An 18,395-nucleotide genomic window follows, 5' to 3' on the forward strand; every position below is an offset into this window, starting at 1 on the left:
TGGGAAGGGAAAGTAAGCAGGGAGAAGTAGGAGTTGGGAGAGAGGGAGAAGCTCTAAGGCTGCCAGGGCTGGGGCTCAGGCTCTGTGGGGTTCAGATCCCTGATATTTGATGTGAGGGTGAAGGTGCTCCTTCCTCATCTAACACTGCCTCAGCTGGCAGCAGCAAAGGCAAACTAGATGACTTTGGTAAGAGTTCCACGGATTTATTTAAAAAACTTGAGTTGCCATTTTTAGCTCAGCAAGGAGAACACAATCAAGCACATTTTCCCTGCAGCACAAGTTGGAGTACAGACCTGTAGCATCATTTCTTTTAACTGGTCTTGCACCCACGAGCTGTAGCGAGCACTCCTGGGGAACCTGGAACACGTGGGCAGAGTCTGTGGTGTGTGACATGGGAAACACCCTGTTGGGAGTCAGGAGAAATGATTCCACTCTGCTGCCCTGTGACAGCTTCTTCCCTGGCGAGGTGCTGTGCTGCCTTTGATGCTCTGACTCAATGAAAAGTCCCTGATGTCAGTGACCAAGGCTGTGCGAGTGAGTGCTCTGAGCAGGAGCTGCATGTGTTACAACAGGCAGCAAGGAGAAAAACACAAGTCACTTCCCAACGACAGCAGAACTGGAAAACATGCAAAATAGAGCAGTATTTTCCTAGTTTTACGATTCCCTAAAGGTTTTTCTTGAAAAGGATCCATGCAACTGAGAGGCACGAACCCCGTGTCCCCACTGTGCCACCTCAGCTGTGCTTTTTAGTCACTGACAGCATTTTCACAAACTTTTTCCATTCTCTGTCACACAACTGATTCCCTTCTGTGAACAAAACTCTTCAATGTCAGAACTCGATTTGCAGTTTGAATTATCAGCATTTTCTTTCCCATCCCACAGCAGAGGCCAGGGCTCCAGCACAGCAAGTCTCACGCAAATACAGAGAGAAAGCTGCTGGAAACCCCTGCACGGCACAGGGCTGGCCGGGGAGATCCCTTTCTCTCCTTGTTTGGTGGGCTGGGATGGGCCAGGGCTGGAAAAGCTGAAATCTGCAGCAATGGAGAGCGGGGATGAGCACAGTGCAGTGAAGCTTTAGAAACTGCATGGGCAGCAGGGAAAGACGGGGATTTGGAGCAACTGTAAGGGAAAAAATCAACCCCAGTGGCAAAATGAAGCTGACAGCAGAAGGTGCCCAGAGGTTCAAGATGATTCTCTGTGTGGATACCAGAGGATGTAACGTCTTCAGAAATCAGGGAAGGAACAAACAGAGATAATTCAGCAGGATAAAATGCTTTTTTATGTCCTCATTCTGTGTCTAGGAGGCATAAGGGAAGGGGCAGGGTTGGGATAGTGCTGGCAAAGCCAGCAGCCATCGGAGGCCTGCAGGACACAGGTCTGACCCCCCTGGGGACACAGGTCTTTCCTGTCCCTTGGCAGGCTGTGAGATGCAGAGCTGCCCCAGCTGGGCTCGGTGCCGCCACTGCCAGCACTTGGTGCTGCTCAGTACAACCACAAATCCTGCTGGGCCAACACACTTCGGCTGCCCCTGGAAAATGAAAACAAGGGCTGGGGACAGGAAAAACCAAACAACACACATTTTTTAATAGAATATATGTTGTGACTTGAAGGCTTTTAAGAGCTGCATTCTGGGCTGGCCCAGGGGAGGCCTTCCAACACCATTCAATGATCCATCACACTGACCCTTCACAGGTTTTGGGAGGAGATTTAAGGCTGTTTGTGGCCTCAAATCCTTTTTCCAGCAAAGCAGTGCCGTGGCCGGGCAGGCACTCGATCCCTTCCCTGTCGTACGTGGCAGGCAGGATCTCGACGGCAAAACTGGCGGCGGGTGGCGGGAAGCTGCGGGAGCAGGGGCGCCGTTCCCAGACGGGGAAGCTGGCGGTGGTTGGCGGGAAGCTGGCAGGGTTGGCGGGAAGCCGCGGGCACGGCGGTGCTCCCGCGCACGCACGCGGGCGGCGGTTGGCGGGAGCGCTCGTGCCGCGCCGCACGCACCGCGGGGGGGGCGGGAACCAGCGGGGGCCCCGCCCCCCGCGCGCGGGCATTCCCGGCCGCCGCCCGCCCCCGACCTTTCCCCCAGTTTCCAGCGCGCGCTCCCCCGCCCCTGCCAGCCCCGCCCCCGCCCCGCCTTCCCGCCGGCCGTGCCCACGCGCCGCCCTTCCCGCCGGCACGCCGCGATCACGCCGCCCGCCGCCGCTGATTGGCCGGGCGCGGGCGGCGGCGGGCGCTGATTGGCCGGGACCGTCTCCCCCCGCGCTGTTTGGCGCAGGCCGCGCTCGGAGCGCTCCCCCAGCGCGCGGCCGCGCCGCTCCCGGCGGGCGGGGCCGGGAGAAGGCGGCGCTGCCGGGTGCCGCTCCCGCCGCTGTGTGCGCGCCCCTGCTGCCGCCGCTGCCGCTGCCCGGGAGCACCGCTGCCAACGCCGCCCGCCCGAGCCGCGCCATGCACGGCTCGCCCTGCTCGGACATGGGAGATGCGCCCGCGGTGAGCACCGGAGGGAGGGATGGAAGCGGGGGCGGTGGGGATGGCCAGCGCCAGTGCATCGCGGGCACGTGCTCGGTGGCGGGCACAGTGCGGGGACCGTCCCTCGGCCGGGACCGCTACTCACCCGGCGGGGAGCGGCTTGGTTGGGCGTCGGGTGCGGGGCGGCAGTGCCAGGGCAGAGCCCTCAGGAGCGGGTGTTGCTCCGGTCACCTGCAGGGAAGGGGGGCGGCCCTCGCTCAGCCACCGTGCGGGGGCGGCGGCAGGGTGGGAGCTGCCCTCCGCCCCCTTCTCCTCCTCCTCCTGCTTCCTTTCGCGCCATCCTCCCTTCGGTGGCACCGCCCGGCCGCGGGCAGCGCCGTGGGGCGGGGAGCGGGTGGGGGCCCCTGCGGGCGGGGGGAGGCGCTGCCCGCGGTGGGACCCGCGCTGCCCCCCGGCACCGCCCGCCCGCTGCCCTGCGACCCGCACTGCCTGCACGGTGGGTCCTGCCCGGGAGCGACCCGCACTGCCCGCATCGCTCTGCCCGCCCACCATGCTCCCTGACCGTGCCCCATCCTTCCCGCCAGCGACCCGCCCTGCCGATGCCCATCCTGCCCGCGCTCCCGCCCGTCCCTGCCCGTGCCCATCCTGCCGGCATCCCGCCGTCCCTGCCGGTGCCCATTATGCCCGCCTCCCGCCCGTCCCTGCCCGTGCCCGCATCCCGCACGTCGTTCCCGGCGGGGTGATGTGAGGACAGGCGCCCGGCGCGCTTGCCCATTTCCCTGGCAGCAGCCGGCGAGCCCGCGCTGCAGCGCTCGTCTGCAGAAAGAGCTTTTTTTGTGAGGTTTTTTTTTGGATTTCGGGGTGTTTTTTGAGGAAGCGAGGCACATTTTTTTTAAATGTCTCTTCAGGGAAAGCTGCTGTCCTGAAACGTAGGGTTGGAAAATATCAGCCCGTGGGCTTGGCTGCTTGCAGGCGCGCTTGGCGGAGCGCTGGCAGACTGTGCTCGGTGCCGAGCCTCGCCTGGCGTGGCCCGGTGTCACAGGCCATTGAGTGCCAGGCTTGTAGGCGCACATCCGTGTTTTCCTCTCACCGTTTTTCACTGGAAATTCTTAGAAGTCTCTCTCCAACGTGTTAATTGCTTTTACCCCTTCCAGCCCCCAGATCGTGACATCTCCATGCCTCGTACCTCATGTTTGAGGTGAAAGTCCTCTGTGAGTGCAGTACCAATATTTTTGATACGTGATGCTTAGCAGGGTTGCCTGCACATCCCTAGAGTGCAAACACAGCTTTCCATCTTTGTGACACTGTTCAATAAGGATCATCCCACATTACTTAACTCAGTAACAAAACTCATTGACTTAGAGTATGTGCTGTTACCCAATGAGTAGAATTCCTTCTAGGGCTTGAGGCCATGCTCACTGTGCGGTGTTGCCTTTAGAGTTAAAACCTTTTTCCTGCAGTACATAAACACTCTGTGTAACAGCAGTAGGCTCAAGAGGCTTGGTCCACACTTCTGAATCTCAGCCTTCAGGTTAGTTGGTGTGTCTAAAGACTGGAGGAGCCTGGATGCCTAGCTGAGACTGAGCTGGCATGTGAGTAATAACCCATCAGGCTAGCATAGCTTTTGGACCCACTGCCAAGCACTGTGAGAGCTTTGTGAAGTTTGGATATCCTTGTGCAGAGAAGTCAAGTGTTTTGCACGTGTACACATGCACACAAAAATATTCTGTGATGCTTGCAATTGGAAATATGTCAGTATGATTACATTTGTCTTCGTTTTACTCAGAGTGTGTTTTAGATACCTAGCACCTATGTAGCATCAGGCTTTTCTGAAGTACAATGCAAACAGTTCCACTGTACTTTGAAAACTATTTTCCTTCCATCTTTTCCCCATCCTGGCTTCCCTGTTAAAAATAGGATTAAAAATCTTTTGTGATGTGCAGTACTCCAAGTCAATGGTCATACCTTAAAGCATCTTACCGGCAGCTGAAATTTATCTTCTAAATGTTTCTAGAATGAGATTAGTGCTGAATAGTCTTTTGGATTCAGGAAACAGCCTTCTCTAAACAAGGTTCAAAGTCAGGATTTTCCTCTTTTATGCTTGTATGGAAGCATGGGGTGTGTTTGTTCAGAGCAGTGTCATCCAGGAAAGTAAGCTTGGAAATGTGAGCCACACACATATCTGTTCTTTTCCTGGAAAATCACATGTCTTCCTTTTCTTTTTTTTTTTTTTTTTTTTTTTTTTTAAGAGAAGGGAGTGTGGAGACGAGCTGCTCGGGGAAGAGTGAGAGATGAGCCAGCTGGTAAAAGTCTTGCCACGGGCATGGGATCTGTTTCAGTTGACCTTCATTGTGAGCAGACAGTGTGTGGGTGGTGTCAGTTCTGTGTCTGACTCGTGCTAACAGCCGGTAATCCGATTGCACCCAGGTTGACATTGTGGACATCTACGAGTCCATCCGAGAGCGGCAGCGCCATGACAGCGAGAGGTCCACCTGCAGCACCCTGGAGCAGAACGACATCGAAGCTGTTGAAGCCCTTGTTTGTATGAGCTCCTGGGGGCAAAGATCACAGAAAGCTGACATATTAAAGATAAGGCCCCTCACGCCCTTCTCGGATTCTGGGGATTTCACAATGCACGCCGAGGCTCCGGCTGAGTTTCCAAAGGACTGTCTATCCACACTGGTAAGAAAAGCATGAATACCAAACAAATATGCCCCACACGAGGGTGTCACAGCCCTGCAATGCTTTAAATTGGCTGGAAAAGACAGGCTTGCTCAGGTGTCCCTTTGCCACAGCCTGTGCTGTGCACAGAGTAGTGAGGTGGGCATGTTGAGTTTGTGGTTTTTTGCTGTCTCTGGTATAGCAAATGTAGAGGCTTTTGTTAAATTTAGGTGTGAAAGCCCTTGCTGACAGATTATTGGATTTGACAGGGATGTCGAGATGGCTGTTGTAGGTTCCTTGGAGCACTTTGAGTAGGAATGGCACAGTGAGCCTTGGTGATTTGGCATCAGCATTTCTGCAGGCACTGTATGAAAAAAGGCGCTTGATGATGTTATGCTTCACTGGTCATTGTAAGAGAAAGTACACGTTGCCATTATGAAATAGGCAATTTAATTAGTTTCTGTATTATGTGTTTGTACATGTAGTCTGTTATTTCTCCAGACATTGGTCTACTCCAGCTGACTAATGTTGGTTGAATCCAGTTTTTTTTCTTTTGTTTCAATTTATGTTGCAACAAAAGTAGGTATTCAAAAAAGGCTTGGTGCCATTAGGGTTTTAGAGTGTTAAGGCCCATTTCAACCGGTAGGCATCTAGCATGCAGTTGCCAGGTAAAAGGGGAATAGTAGAGGAAAGAGGCTGAGATAAGAGCAGCCTGACATGCAGCTGCCATAATATCTCCTGCTGCTCAGTGCTGACACTGTCTCTGGAGCAGCACAGGAGATACCCTTCAGTGGGAAAGCAGGAAGAAGAGGTGATGCAGGAAGACAGCATAGAGAGAAATGGATGAATAAGAAGGGACAGAGCAGTTTCATTTGTCTTTATCTAAAAGGTAGCCATGAAACGATGAGGTAATCGTTGAGAAAAGATCTAGGGCTTGCTGGGAGCTTGAAATAGAAAAGTGGAGTAGTGCTATCTATTGTTGGACTGTTTATTCTGCTCATAGCCTCTTACAGCTGTGCCCATTGCTGAGGAGAAAGGAATGAAAGACTTTGGTGCAGTGAGTATACTTGCAGTGTCTTATGTAGGTTTACAGCTGCCTCATTGCCCTCCTTTTATTAATACACTTTTGAGCTTAATCAGTATGGCCATGAGATAAGGCAATGTGGTGTCCTGGTGTTGGCTAGGACAGAGTAAGTTTTATTCTTAGTAACTGGCACAGTGCTGTGTTTGTGATTTAGAATAGAATAATGCTGGTAGCATACTGATGTTCCAGTTGTTGCTGAGCAGTGCTTACCCCACCCAGGTCAAGGACTTTTCAGATTCCCACCAGTGAGGAGGTGCCCAGGAAGCTGGGAAGTAGCATGGCCAGGGCAGGGGATCCAAACTGGCCTGGAGGATATTCCACACCATAGAGTGTCATGCCCAGCATAAAAACTGGGATGACCAGTGATGTTGGGAAGGACCTGGGCATTGTCCAGTGGGTGGTGAGCAATTGTACTGTGCACCACTTGTTTCTCTTGGGTTTTATTGCTCTTTCTCTTTGGTACCTCCCTGTAATTATTCTTACAATTGTTGTTACTATATTTTACTTTATTCCAATTATTAACTTGTTCTTGTGTCAACACATGAGTTTTATCTTTCTGATTCTCCTCTATGACAGATCTGACCAGACTGTGCTGAAACAAATTTGTTATCAGGATTCATTTTATTAGTTTATTAGTTGTTGATCACAGTGTTGAATTATTTGCTATCAGGGTTGTTGTGTTATGTAACAATTTACATCTTGTGTATTTTCCCCATAGTGTTATGGTATCATCTCTGGGGGCTGGGCTAAGGTTATCATTTTGTTGTACTTTGTAACACTGGATTATGTGATAGCACAGAACTGCTGCCCTTGAAACTCATCTGGTTTTCATGCTCTCAGCTCCTCTGTCATCACCTCTGTACTTGGGGAACCACCTATCAGAAGCTGCTAATAGTGACACTGTTTGCCTTTTTACCTCAGAGAGCCAGCCTGTGTAGAAGACATGCACAATCTTCCCCTTCTTCTCCAGGCATGGGAACTTTGGAAGTTTTTAATATCCTTGGGATGCTGAAATCATGGTCTGTGAGTGAGCAGGAGCTGGGCATGTGGTTCAGGTCTTGTTTAGGGTTAAGCAATTGTTTGTGGCTGCTCAGACCCTGGCATCACACATGCAGTGTGACCACTCAGACCCCAGCCGGGGATGATGCAGCTGAGGCAGAGGATGATGAGCTTGGGCCATTATCAGTTTCCTTGTACACAAGAAGAAATGGACACCAAAGTCAGGTCATTTAGTGAAGGAGGATGAAGCAGGGCCATCACAAAAACTGGATGGAGGAAGAGACAGAACAAGAGGTAACCACTCAGTCCCTGTCCCTGAGGGATGTGATGAGGTTTCAGCTGCTGTCCAGGTGTGCACATTATCACCTGGCTGCTCCAGTGGGGCTAGTAGCTGGAATTAGGAGATAGGGAAGCTTAGCAGTTGGGATGACTTCCTAGGGAAGAGAGCATTGACGAGGTGATTGGAAAAATGTCACAAGTCTTCAGCCTGTGGAGGCAACTCGGTCAAGTGTGAAGGAAAGGTATCCCTTCAGGAAAGAGGCAGTGTCACCTGGGCAGGTGGGCTGCTGTGGGGAGACACATCTGCTGCCTGAGGGAATTAACTGTACCAGAGGGGTTTCTTATGACCTGAGCAAGGCACAGTCACCCACAGATCCAGATTAAGTCAGTGTCCCCAACCCACATGGCAAAACTTTGAACCATTTGCCATGGACTAATCCAGTTCCAGAACACTTGCAATATATTGATGGTACCACTGTGGGCAATACAGCAGCAGAAGTTTTTGAGAAAGGAAAGAAAATAGTCCAGATCTCTGTGAAAGCTGCCATAAAACAAAGTAAGGTCCAGGAGCTTGCTCAGCAGATGCAGTTTTTAAGAATAAAATAGCAAGGTGGATGTAATCAGATCCCAATGGATTTGATTAACAAAATAACAGATACATTTCTACCAGCTAGTAAGAAAAACACAAGTTTTCTCAGGCATTGTGGGGTTTTGGAGAATGAACATTCCAAATTACAGTCTGATTGTCAGCCTTCTCTGTCAAGTGACCCAGAAGAAGAATGATTTCAAATGGGGCCCTGAACAACAACAAGCCTTTGAACAACTTAAACAGGAGATAATTCATGCAGAAAATTAACTCTGCCCCAGCCCTTGGGCCAGTCCAGGCAGGACAAGATACAAAAAATGTGCTCTACACTGCAGCCAAAGAAAGTGGCCCTACCTGGAACCTCTGGTAGAAGGCACAGGGGAGAATTAGGTCAGCTTCTAGAGTTTTGGAGTTGGGGTACAGAGGATCTGAAGCCCACTGTATTCCAGCTGTAAAACAGATACTGGCAGCTTGCATCCAGCTGCTTTGGAAATGATTGGTACTGAACACAGCTCCCCTGGCATCCTGATTCCTGGTGCTGGGCTGGATGTGCAAAGGATGGGTCTCCTACACATCCTGTAGCTGATGCTGTGTGGAATGAGTGGGTCTTGCTGGTCACACTGGATTCTCAAGTAGGAAACCTCAGTGATTACTTCCAAGACTCCTGGGATTGGTGAGAGGGCAGACTCCTGGATGCCACCTGGTGAGGAGATGACATATGCTGAAGAGACTCTATTGTATAATAAGTTACCCCAAAATGAGAAACAGTATGCCCTGTTAGATTCCTGCTGTGTTGTAGGAAAGCACTGAAGATGGAAAGTGGCTGTATGGTGTAGCCTACAAAAAATTACAGAAACTGCTGAAGGAGAAGGTGAATTGAGTTACTTTGCAGAGGTGAACATTGGCTTTAGACACTGCTGAACAGGAAGAACAGCCAATGCTTTATCTCTGTGCTGATTCACGGGTGGTGGCAGATGCCCTGTGGTGCAGTGGTGGCAGTGATGGAAGCAGAGCAGAGGTAAACCCATCTGGGCTGCTGCCTTGTGGCAAGGTACTGCTGCCTGGGTGGAGAGCCTGGTTGTAAGGGTCCATCAGTGAATGCTCATGTACCCAAGACTTGGGCCACCAAGGAACATTAAAACAACCAATGGGTGGATCAGTCTTCTAAGATTGAAGTGGCTCAGGTGGATCTGGATTGGCAAGATTCTCTAGAGTGAATTATTTATTGCTTGGTGAGCCCATATCTGAGGCCATCAAGGAGGAAATGCAACATGTAGATGGGGTGATGATCAAGGGGTGGGCTTGACCATGGACACTCTTGTTGGGCTATCCATAGTTGTGAAACACACACTTCTGTTATTCAAGACGAGCAGTTAAAGCCTCTTTGGTGTGGAGGACAATGGCTGAAATACAATTATGGGGACACCTGGCAAATGGACTCTATCCGACTCCCACAAACCCACCCAGGCAAGCAAGCACCACGTGCTTATGATGGTGGAAGCAACCACTGGATAACTGGAAACCTATTCCATGCCCCATGCCACTGCCTGGAACACTGTCCTGAGCCTTGGAAATCAGGTCTTATGGCAACAGGGCACCCCAGAAAGAATTGAGCCAGACAAGGGGACTCATTTCCAACACAACCTCACAGACATCTGGGTTGAAGAGCATGGCATTGTGTGGGTTTATCACATACCCTATCATGTGCCAATCTTCAGGAAAATTGAATGATAGAATAAGCTGTTACTGAGAGCAATGGGTGGTGGGACCTTCAAACAATGGGATACACATTTAGCAAAGGCTGCCTGGGCAGTCAGCATTAGAGGATCTGCCAGCTGTGCTCAAGCAAAACTTCTGCATAGTGTAGAAGGGGATAAAGTCCCTGTAGTGCACACAAAGAAGCTTCTGGGGAAACCATCAGAGTTATTCCTGCATCAGGCAATGACAGCCCCATCCATGGGATTGCTGTTCTCAAGGACCTGGGTGCACTTGGTAGGTAATGTGGGAAGATAGGGAAGTCCAAAGTTTTGTTCCAGGGGATCTGGTTCTGTGTGAGAGCAGCCAGTGATTTGGATTGTATGATGCTAATTGCCATATAACACTGTATATGATGGCACTGTTATATGATGCCATATAACACTCATGTCACCACTGCTGGGCTGGCTACACGCAACATCAGGGGTATTACAGTAGGAATCACCCACATTCATGAAGAACAAACTTTGATGAAACTGGACAAACGCAGCAGTGATGGAATGAGAACTAACTTCAGTAGGCTGCAATCCAACATAACACACCATCTGTCCTGTCCTGTCCTGCCCAAAGCAATCCATGAATGAGCTCAGCAGATGTTTTAGAGGGATGGCTCATAGGCTAAGGGAATGATACCTGTATCAAAAGACAAGAAAAGTAATGGTGGTTACTTGGGATGTATTTAAAAGTGTGAGCATGATGTAAATGCATAGAATATTGGGTGGATATTGTCCTGTTTTCACCTGGGATAGAGTTAGTGTTCATCCTAGTAGCTGGCAGAGTACTGTGTTTGAGATTTAAGGTAAGAATAACATTAATAACACACTGATGTTTTAGAGTAAGCACCGTTCAGCAGCAGTTAAACCAAGGACTTATCAGTGTCTCCTGCTCTGCCAGTGAGGAGGAGAAGCCTTGTGAGAGAACATGGATAAGACACTACTGACCAATCTGGCCACAGGGATGTTCCATACCATAGAGCATAGTGTTCAGTGTATAAACTGGGGGGAGTTGGCCAGGAGGGGCCAGTCACTACTTGGGATCAGGCCAGGTGGGTAGTGAGCAGTTGTACTCTGCATCATTTGTTGCTCTTGAGCTTTATTTCTCTCTCTTTTTTTTATCTGCGTTTTTTATATTTTTATTATTGTATTTTCCTGTATTTGAATTATTAACTAGTTCTCATCTCAACCCATAGGTTTTAGCTTTTTCTGATTCTCCTTCCCATCCATCTGGGGGGTGGAGGATGAGTGAGCTTCATGGGACTTCCTTGCCCTCTGGGATTAAACCACAGCGGTAGACTTTATTCAGTTTGTTCTAAGAGGCACATTGAGATCTGGGAGAGGGCATGTAATTTTATTTTTCAGAGTGAAAACAGGGGAAAACTGTGCCGTGGAATTACACTGATGCACACTGTTACGGGTTGTTTTGCAGTGCATGACCCCTCCACACAGCCCTGACTTCGTTGAGATGTCGGCAGCCACGCTCCTGTCCTCACAGGTGACCTACTCCAAGCCAAGGACAGTCATGGCAAACACAGCTGCCTGCTCGGTCACCTCAGCCACCGGTGCCTCTCCCACAGCCAGGCCGTCTGCTCCCAGCGTGGGGCCACCATGCAGGCAGAAGCCAGTGATCTCTGAATTCCCTGCCCCTCCGCCCTGCAGGGCCATGGCAACAAGTGTCATACGGCACACAGGTGATAGTTCTGCTTACCATCACATTCCTGCCGTGCAAGAGCAAACAAAGGTGACTTCGGGCTGCAGCGCTTCCAGAGACTGGTGTGAAGCGGATGACCCAAAACATTCCAGACTGCCACAGGACACGTGGGCTGCGGATGATTTAATCGACAAAACCTCTCCGGCACATCAGCCTTATGCACATGACTCCAGTGATATTGTGACCAATAAAGGGCAGCTACCGGTCCGGCCTGTTTCGCCACAAACCCACTTACCAAAGAATTGTGAGAATGACTTGCAAAAAAGAGCTACCCCAGTGACACCTGCCCCCGTCTCCAGCCCCCAGGTTCTCTGTCAAATGATCCCTTTAAATGGACAAAGCAGCATGATTAATGCCTATGTGAAGCCTCCAGCTCCAGCACTCTCAGCTCCCATGAAGCCCATCTTGCCCCAGACAGCCCCGCTCCCCCAGCCTGTGCTCATGGGCCCCTCTGTGGCTCAGGGGACTGTCATGTTGGTTCTGCCACAGCCCGCTGTCCCGCAGGCGCCGCCGTGCCCGCAGGCCCTGGTGACTGTGGGCAGCACCAAGCTCCTGCCCCTCGCCCCTGCTCCCGTGTTCATCGCTTCTGGCCAGACCTGTGCCCCCCAGATGGACTTCTCCAGGCGGAGGAATTACGTGTGCGACTTCCCCGGCTGCAAGAAAACCTATTTCAAGAGTTCCCACCTCAAGGCCCACCTGCGCACCCACACCGGTGCGTGAGGGGGGCTCTGCCTGTGTGGGGTGCTCCTCTTTGCATGGAGGGGGTGGGAAAGGGAAGGAGCAGGTGATGGGGAAGCTTTTGCTCATCTCGGGGATGGAAGGAATGTTCATTCTCCATGGACAGGCAAAACAAGATGTACTTTGTTCTGAGACCTCAGCTGACCCTGTAGTGTTAGCTGAATTTCACAGGCTTTAGCTGGAGTGAAGTTTTGCCGTCTGTGTGCGTGTGTTTAGATCTAAGTGGAATCCTGCCATCTGGACTAGATGGAAATGAATTGTGCAAGTCCCTTGTTTTGGAGCATGGCGAGGTCTGGTGTAGGCAAAACACAGTACAGGTAGTTGGTCTTAATTGTCACATGAGTAAAAGAAAAGAGAAACTCAGAAACTGCTTTTTTTTGTTTCTTTGGCGTTGTTTTGCTCCCCCAGAGTTTTTTGTAGGATAAATGGGAATGCATTGAGATTTTTGGCTGCTGTGTTAGGAAGCAGAGCTCCTATGAGAGTGTAACAGTTTATTCAGTTGCAAAAGGGGAATTTTAGTAGTAAATGACAATTAATTGTAATTAATATGAAGTGGTTGCTCCATAAATTGTGTCAGTGGGGAAACAGTCTACATGTGTTTTACTTAGCCTTTTTCTGCTTCCAGGATCTTGTTAAATTAAAACTTAGAGTTCTCAGGGATTATTTTTGATGTTGAAGGATAGGCATGGTGGGAGATTGGTATAGAATAGTTCTGTCTATTTTTAGTTTTCCTTGGCTTTTCTCCCCTGGCTGCTGTTACCTACAGTCACTGGTTTATTGGATGTCAGCTTGTGTGATGGGATTTGCATTAGTTTGGCAGCTTGTCTTTACAGTTCCTTTGGGGAAAGAGCTTAACCTCTACATGAAGCTGATAATTCTTGTAAACCATAGTTCAGAGGTAGAATGATGCTTCTGCTCCTGGCTTGAGAGGCCACTGAATTAAACCTGGTGCTCCAGGATAAACAGACTATCAGCAAGTGCCTTGCTTTGTGCATGTGGCTGATCCATAGGGAGCCTGGGTGTGTCCCTGTATCATGGTTAAGATACAGTGGCAGGTGAAACACACTGACCCCTCACTAGCCAGTTCCCATTACAGGATCAGGAGGAAGAGTGGTTCAGCTTTCTTTTTCTGCCTTTTCTCTGCATGCTGACTAGCTAGATCATAACACATCCAGACGACACAGACTTTACTCTCAACACCTGAAATGAGAACACTCCTGTGGGGTGTCCTTTCTGTTTGGGCCCCTTCTCTTCTGCCTCAAAGTGTCCCCATAATCTTGGGCCACATGGTGGATGTTTATCTGGAGCCCTGTGGGAGTTGCAGGCAGTAGTTGCAGCTGTGGTTGTTCAGGACAGGTGGGATGTCCAGCAGTGGCCCAGGATGAGCAGCAGCTGATGTGGGCAGCCTTGCTGCCATTCCTGGTCTCTGGGGGCTGGCAGGACAGGCTTTGCTTGGGAGTGCTTGCTCGTGTGTTTGTGTGCAGGACTGGATCACTGGAGCAGCAGGACACTGAGGCACCATTCCAGGCTTCCTGTTTGCCTCCTGTATTTGTGGATGACATGCTGCAGCCAGAGAGATACAGATGCATGGGGATGGGGGCAGGGGCTTGCTTCTGGTTCAGTCAGAGGATAAGGCAGCTTTATGAAGGCTCTATTTCTTTAACCTGGGATTTTGGGCAACTGAAAAAGCACACTTGATTAAAGAACACTTAAAGAGAGATACAAGGAAGTAAGTAGAAATGATAGCTATTATTCTCTGGAACAGAACTTTAGCTTAATCTTACATTGACTGCACATATGAGCAGTTCTGTGAACTCACTGGTTCCTGCAAGGCAGATTTTAAGTTAGCCCTTTGATAAGACTGCAACATAGCTTCTCAAAAGTAACAAACGCTTCCTTTATGTCCTGCAGGGGAAAAGCCTTTCAGCTGCAACTGGGAGGGCTGTGACAAGAAGTTTGCCCGCTCGGATGAACTGTCACGGCACCGCCGGACGCACACGGGCGAGAAGAAGTTCTCGTGCCCGGTGTGCGAGCGCCGCTTCATGCGCAGCGACCACCTCACCAAGCACACCCGCCGCCACATGGCCACCAAGAAGACCCCCAGCTGGCAGACAGAGCTTGGCAAGCTCAGCAGAATTGCCACGGCAGAGAAGCCCAAGGGCAGCAGCAGCAGTGCTCTGAGTATGCTCATCCCCGTGCCGTCACCCGCCTGCCAGGGCTAGAGTGAAGAGGCGCCTTCTGCAGACTGTCTGAGGATCAGGAAGAGCTCCGATGGCAGCAGCAGAATGGGCAATGGCTTTTATTTTCCCCGTGTTTGTGTGTACTTTAGTTTCCTGCAGTTTAGGTCCTCTGTTGATAGTGCTATGTGAGAAATCTATCATATTTCCTCATCCCTTCCCTGTTGGATTTTTTTCAGTACTTGGGCAATTGCAATCACCAGCACTTCAGGAAAGTAGAACTCCTTGGAAATTATTTTGGCAATAGGTTAAAAAAAGTTGTAATGCTTGCTGTTAATATTTTGATGGACAGTAAAACAGGGTGGTTTTTAATTTTTATAGTACTATTTTCTATACCAAATATATTTTGTATTTGTTCATTTAGGTCTTGTTATGCAGGCAAATTACTTGCATTAGTAGGGCTGTGCTGGATGAGACCCAGAGTTTTGGAAACTCCTTTTCAGTAAACCTAAACTATTGCATTCAGAGTGTTTTATAAACACTTACCATTTGATAACATATTTGTTGGTTTTCACACTTGCAAATCCTGATCCTGCCATGGGCTAGTGCTCTTGCACCCCCCTTGTGCAGGTAGATCAAAGATCAAAGTGAGTCAGTAGTTTTTAAAACAAACCATACCAGAATGACCTTATTTGAGAATACAAGTGCTGAAATCCTTCACATTTTAGGAATTCATACCCTTTGCAAGTAGAAGCTGATGTGGCTGTTGGTAGAAGCATTCTCGAGTCCACATGCCACTGAAGCAAAGTTTGGAGGAGCCAGACTTCTCTGATGGAGGTAGAAGTGCAAACACTGTTTAGAAATTTTGACACTAAAAATTATGCTTTATTTTTGGTCCTACTAAACCAACATATCAAAATAAACTGAAAAATGCAAAAATGGCAAGATAGCCCATGAAAAATTAGTGGGTCTCTCTTTATATTTTTTGAGTAGAGGAGAAATAAAAAAATTAAAGGGTTTTTTTGTATTGTGGATGCTTGTGCACCTTATAGTTCAAGGCTTTCTTTTACCTGTATCAATGCACCAGAGGAAATACTAATTGTGTCTTGAGTTAAGAAATAGCCACGATGTCAACTTGATGATGCTCTTCATGTGGCCTTATACTTCTCCACAGTACTTTGTATAAAATCACCCTTTTCTATTAAACAATACACTCTCCCTGTTGAATGGATTTTCTTTTACACAAAGTGTAATAATAGTTAAGAAATGGAACCAATGGCTGCAGGAGTGCTGTGTTGTAATAGCATGGTGTGAGTAACAAAATGCCCATAGCACAGTCAGACTGCTCCATTCCCAGGTGCAGGAGGAATGTGTGTGTACTGTAGCAGAGCTGACAGTGCAGGAAAGCACCAGCTGTTTTGCTGGGAGACAGCTTCCCCCCCCCAAATGAAATATTTCTGGAGTGCTTATTCCTTCTGGACTCTTCTCCCTTCAGCCACTCCTGCACTGAAGCTTAGTTGAGCACTGAGGAGAATTGTTCTTCCTATATGCATCAACTGTGGATAACTAGGAATGCACTCTCTTTTACTGCTTTGCTCTGAAATCCTGGTCTTGCTTCCCAGGATGGGCAAAGCATGGATCTCACCTATGGAGGTGCTGACTTGGCAGAGACCTGTTTCAGTTAAAGCAGATTTTGTCATTTTTTACACTAAAATCTATAGTTATAATTAAGAGTGGTAAGTTTTCAAACTGCACTAAATTGGAGTATTGTGCTAAGTGTACTGAAGTTTTTGTGCCTGACCTTGTGAAGGCCCACACCCTGCTCACTGACACGTGCTGCAATCCCAGTGTACGTGCCAGTGGGTGTGTGTGGACCTTGCTTTGGACTCTCCAAAGGGCTCAGCTGGAACCTCTTTGCCTGGTGAAGTGGATCCTTGTGGTGTTGCTGTTCTCTGTTGCTACCTAGTTTTCCAAGTTTCTGTGGTGAACAAAGAGATGTTGCTGCTCTTCCTTTTTTTTTCCCTCAGAAATCTCTTAGAAGAAGAAGTCTGGCTTTTGGATGCTGTTTTTGCATGCTTTTAACCAGGGGAAGCATGTCCTGTCTCAGTTTAGTAGCCCGTTTAGCACTTCATTTTTTTACAGACTGACTATTTATGGTGCTCACCTGAGAAAACAATTTGGGAACTCTTGTCATAATTATATAAATTGTCATGTTTTTTGCATTACGGGGCTGGGGGGGAAACAGTGGACTTGGAGAATACAGACTTTTAAAAGTGTGTCATGTATGTGTGTCACCATGTGGAAAAGCAGCTGCTCCCTCCTTGTTTGGGTGAGGCTGGCCTGCAGTTCCTGGCAGCCCGCTCTGGGATGTGCGGATCGTTCCCTGTGGATGTGCGTGAATAGCTGTGCCTGTGTCTGCTCTGCCTGTTCCTTCCTGCTGCTGTCTAAGGGTTATTTATGGATTAAGCATGACTGGCATAGCTGCTGTCTTTGCACTTTACTGCCTGAACTCTACTGTTCAGTCTTTTTATTTTGAGCCTATATTTTACGGAAATGGAACTGCATTTTTGTACGTGTTTTTAACTTTTATTAAATAAAATGTATGTAATGTGACTGGTTTTAAGTCATAAAAAAAATCATGGATTTTCAGGTTTCAGAGGTGTCCATTCCAGAACTATGTAAATCCTTCAGGTTTAGGTTGTGTGTCTAGGCCAGTGGAAGACTTTGGGGCTAGCTAATTCACTTCCCTGTAAAGGTTGGATTTTTTTGATCCTGTTGTAAATTGACCAATGCTCACTTGTTTGTGATTTTACACCACTCATCTTGTGGTTTTGGTAGAAGGTGCACACCCCCAGCAGGCCTTGGGGCTGCTCTCTGGGAACAAGAGTTCCCAGCTCCACACCACTCCCAGCCTGGCCTCCCGCAGCTGAAAGGGATGTGCTGGGTGCTGCTCTGTTAGTGTCACAAGCTGTGCATGGAGTGAGTGCTAGAAATAAGGCAGAAATGACAACTTAATTCAGAAGGTGGCTGTGCTAGTCCCAGTTCTTTCTGCTCTGGTGGGGACATGGCAGGCTGGGTGTTACCTCCCAGTCTCAGCTGGGAAAAAGGTGTCCAGTGATGGTGACAGCAGCAGTAAACACCTACATTTTTATGCTGTTTCCCTCTGACCAGTTCCTGAACTGCAGAAATGTTTATTTCCAGCAGAAAGGGAGAAGGTGTAATGATTCCAGCGTTTTGTCACAGCCTTTCTCTGCTCAGTCTGTGCAGCCCTCAGGGAGTGACCTGGGAGCAGTGACTCAAGGCTTTGTCCACAGAGGAGCACATTGTTCTTGCACGTGTGAGGAAGGTGAAAAGAGATCTCGTGGCTGGTTCTGCTTCCCCCTCAGGAGAACAACTGGAAGGGAAAGCTTAGGTGCAGGTTTAATGCTGTGGCAGAACAGCAAAAACTTCAGCCCCTGGGCTCTGCAGTTTGTCACAATGCCTTTGTCTCCCAGGGGAAGATGTCTTACCTGTCCCTACTATTTTTCAAGGAAGATTTTTCTGAGCATCCAATTATATCCCTAAGAATACTTGTTGTAGGGTTTTTTTTTTGCTGATTTTTATTTTGTTTCCCTGGCTTTGTTTATGTGAAACATGGCAATGGATTTCAGTCTGTGCTCACCCTCGTGCTTTTCCTTACACGCTGCGGTCTGAGCTGTCCTATGTAGCCAGGAGGTGCACTCAGTCCACATCCTAATGGGGCTGGAGTCTGGAACAGCTTCATCCAGTGAGAGAAAACAGCCTGCATACAAGAAAGCCTTCCCAACTACCCCTGTGCTGACACAAGCATTGTTGGGGGCAAGGCTTTCTGTTTTGAACCCATTCTAAATCCATAAAAAGGAATCATTTTCTGAAGGACAGTGGATTTGTGCTCAAACATGTCTATTGGCTTATGTTTCATCTTGCAGACAGT

General features: G+C 49.1%; 1 protein-coding gene across 1 annotated transcript; it reads left to right on the forward strand.

The window, feature by feature from the left end:
* Positions 1–2,336: 2,336 nt before the first annotated feature.
* On the forward strand, positions 2,337–16,992 carry KLF11 (KLF transcription factor 11). The gene is made up of 4 exons (XM_064707710.1): positions 2,337–2,478; positions 4,885–5,139; positions 11,247–12,240; positions 14,178–16,992. Exons 1-4 carry the CDS (start codon positions 2,437–2,439, stop codon positions 14,486–14,488), a joined length of 1,602 nt encoding a protein of 533 aa, XP_064563780.1. The 5' UTR covers positions 2,337–2,436; the 3' UTR covers positions 14,489–16,992.
* The last annotated feature ends 1,403 nt before the right edge of the window (positions 16,993–18,395 follow it).

Source organism: Zonotrichia leucophrys, chromosome 3 (genome assembly GCF_028769735.1).
Source record: "Zonotrichia leucophrys gambelii isolate GWCS_2022_RI chromosome 3, RI_Zleu_2.0, whole genome shotgun sequence".
NCBI lineage: Eukaryota > Metazoa > Chordata > Aves > Passeriformes > Passerellidae > Zonotrichia > Zonotrichia leucophrys.

What these genes read in the sequence shown, in the direction of transcription:
- KLF11 (XM_064707710.1), top strand. Translation starts at nt 2,437, where the DNA reads ATGCACGGCTCGCCCTGCTCGGACATGGGAGATGCGCCCGCG. An exon ending in AGGACTGTCTATCCACACTG is followed by an intron (nt 5,140 to 11,246) that starts GTAAGAAAAGCA and finishes GTTGTTTTGCAG; the next exon opens with TGCATGACCCCTCCACACAG. An exon ending in CCACCTGCGCACCCACACCG is followed by an intron (nt 12,241 to 14,177) that starts GTGCGTGAGGGG and finishes TATGTCCTGCAG; the next exon opens with GGGAAAAGCCTTTCAGCTGC.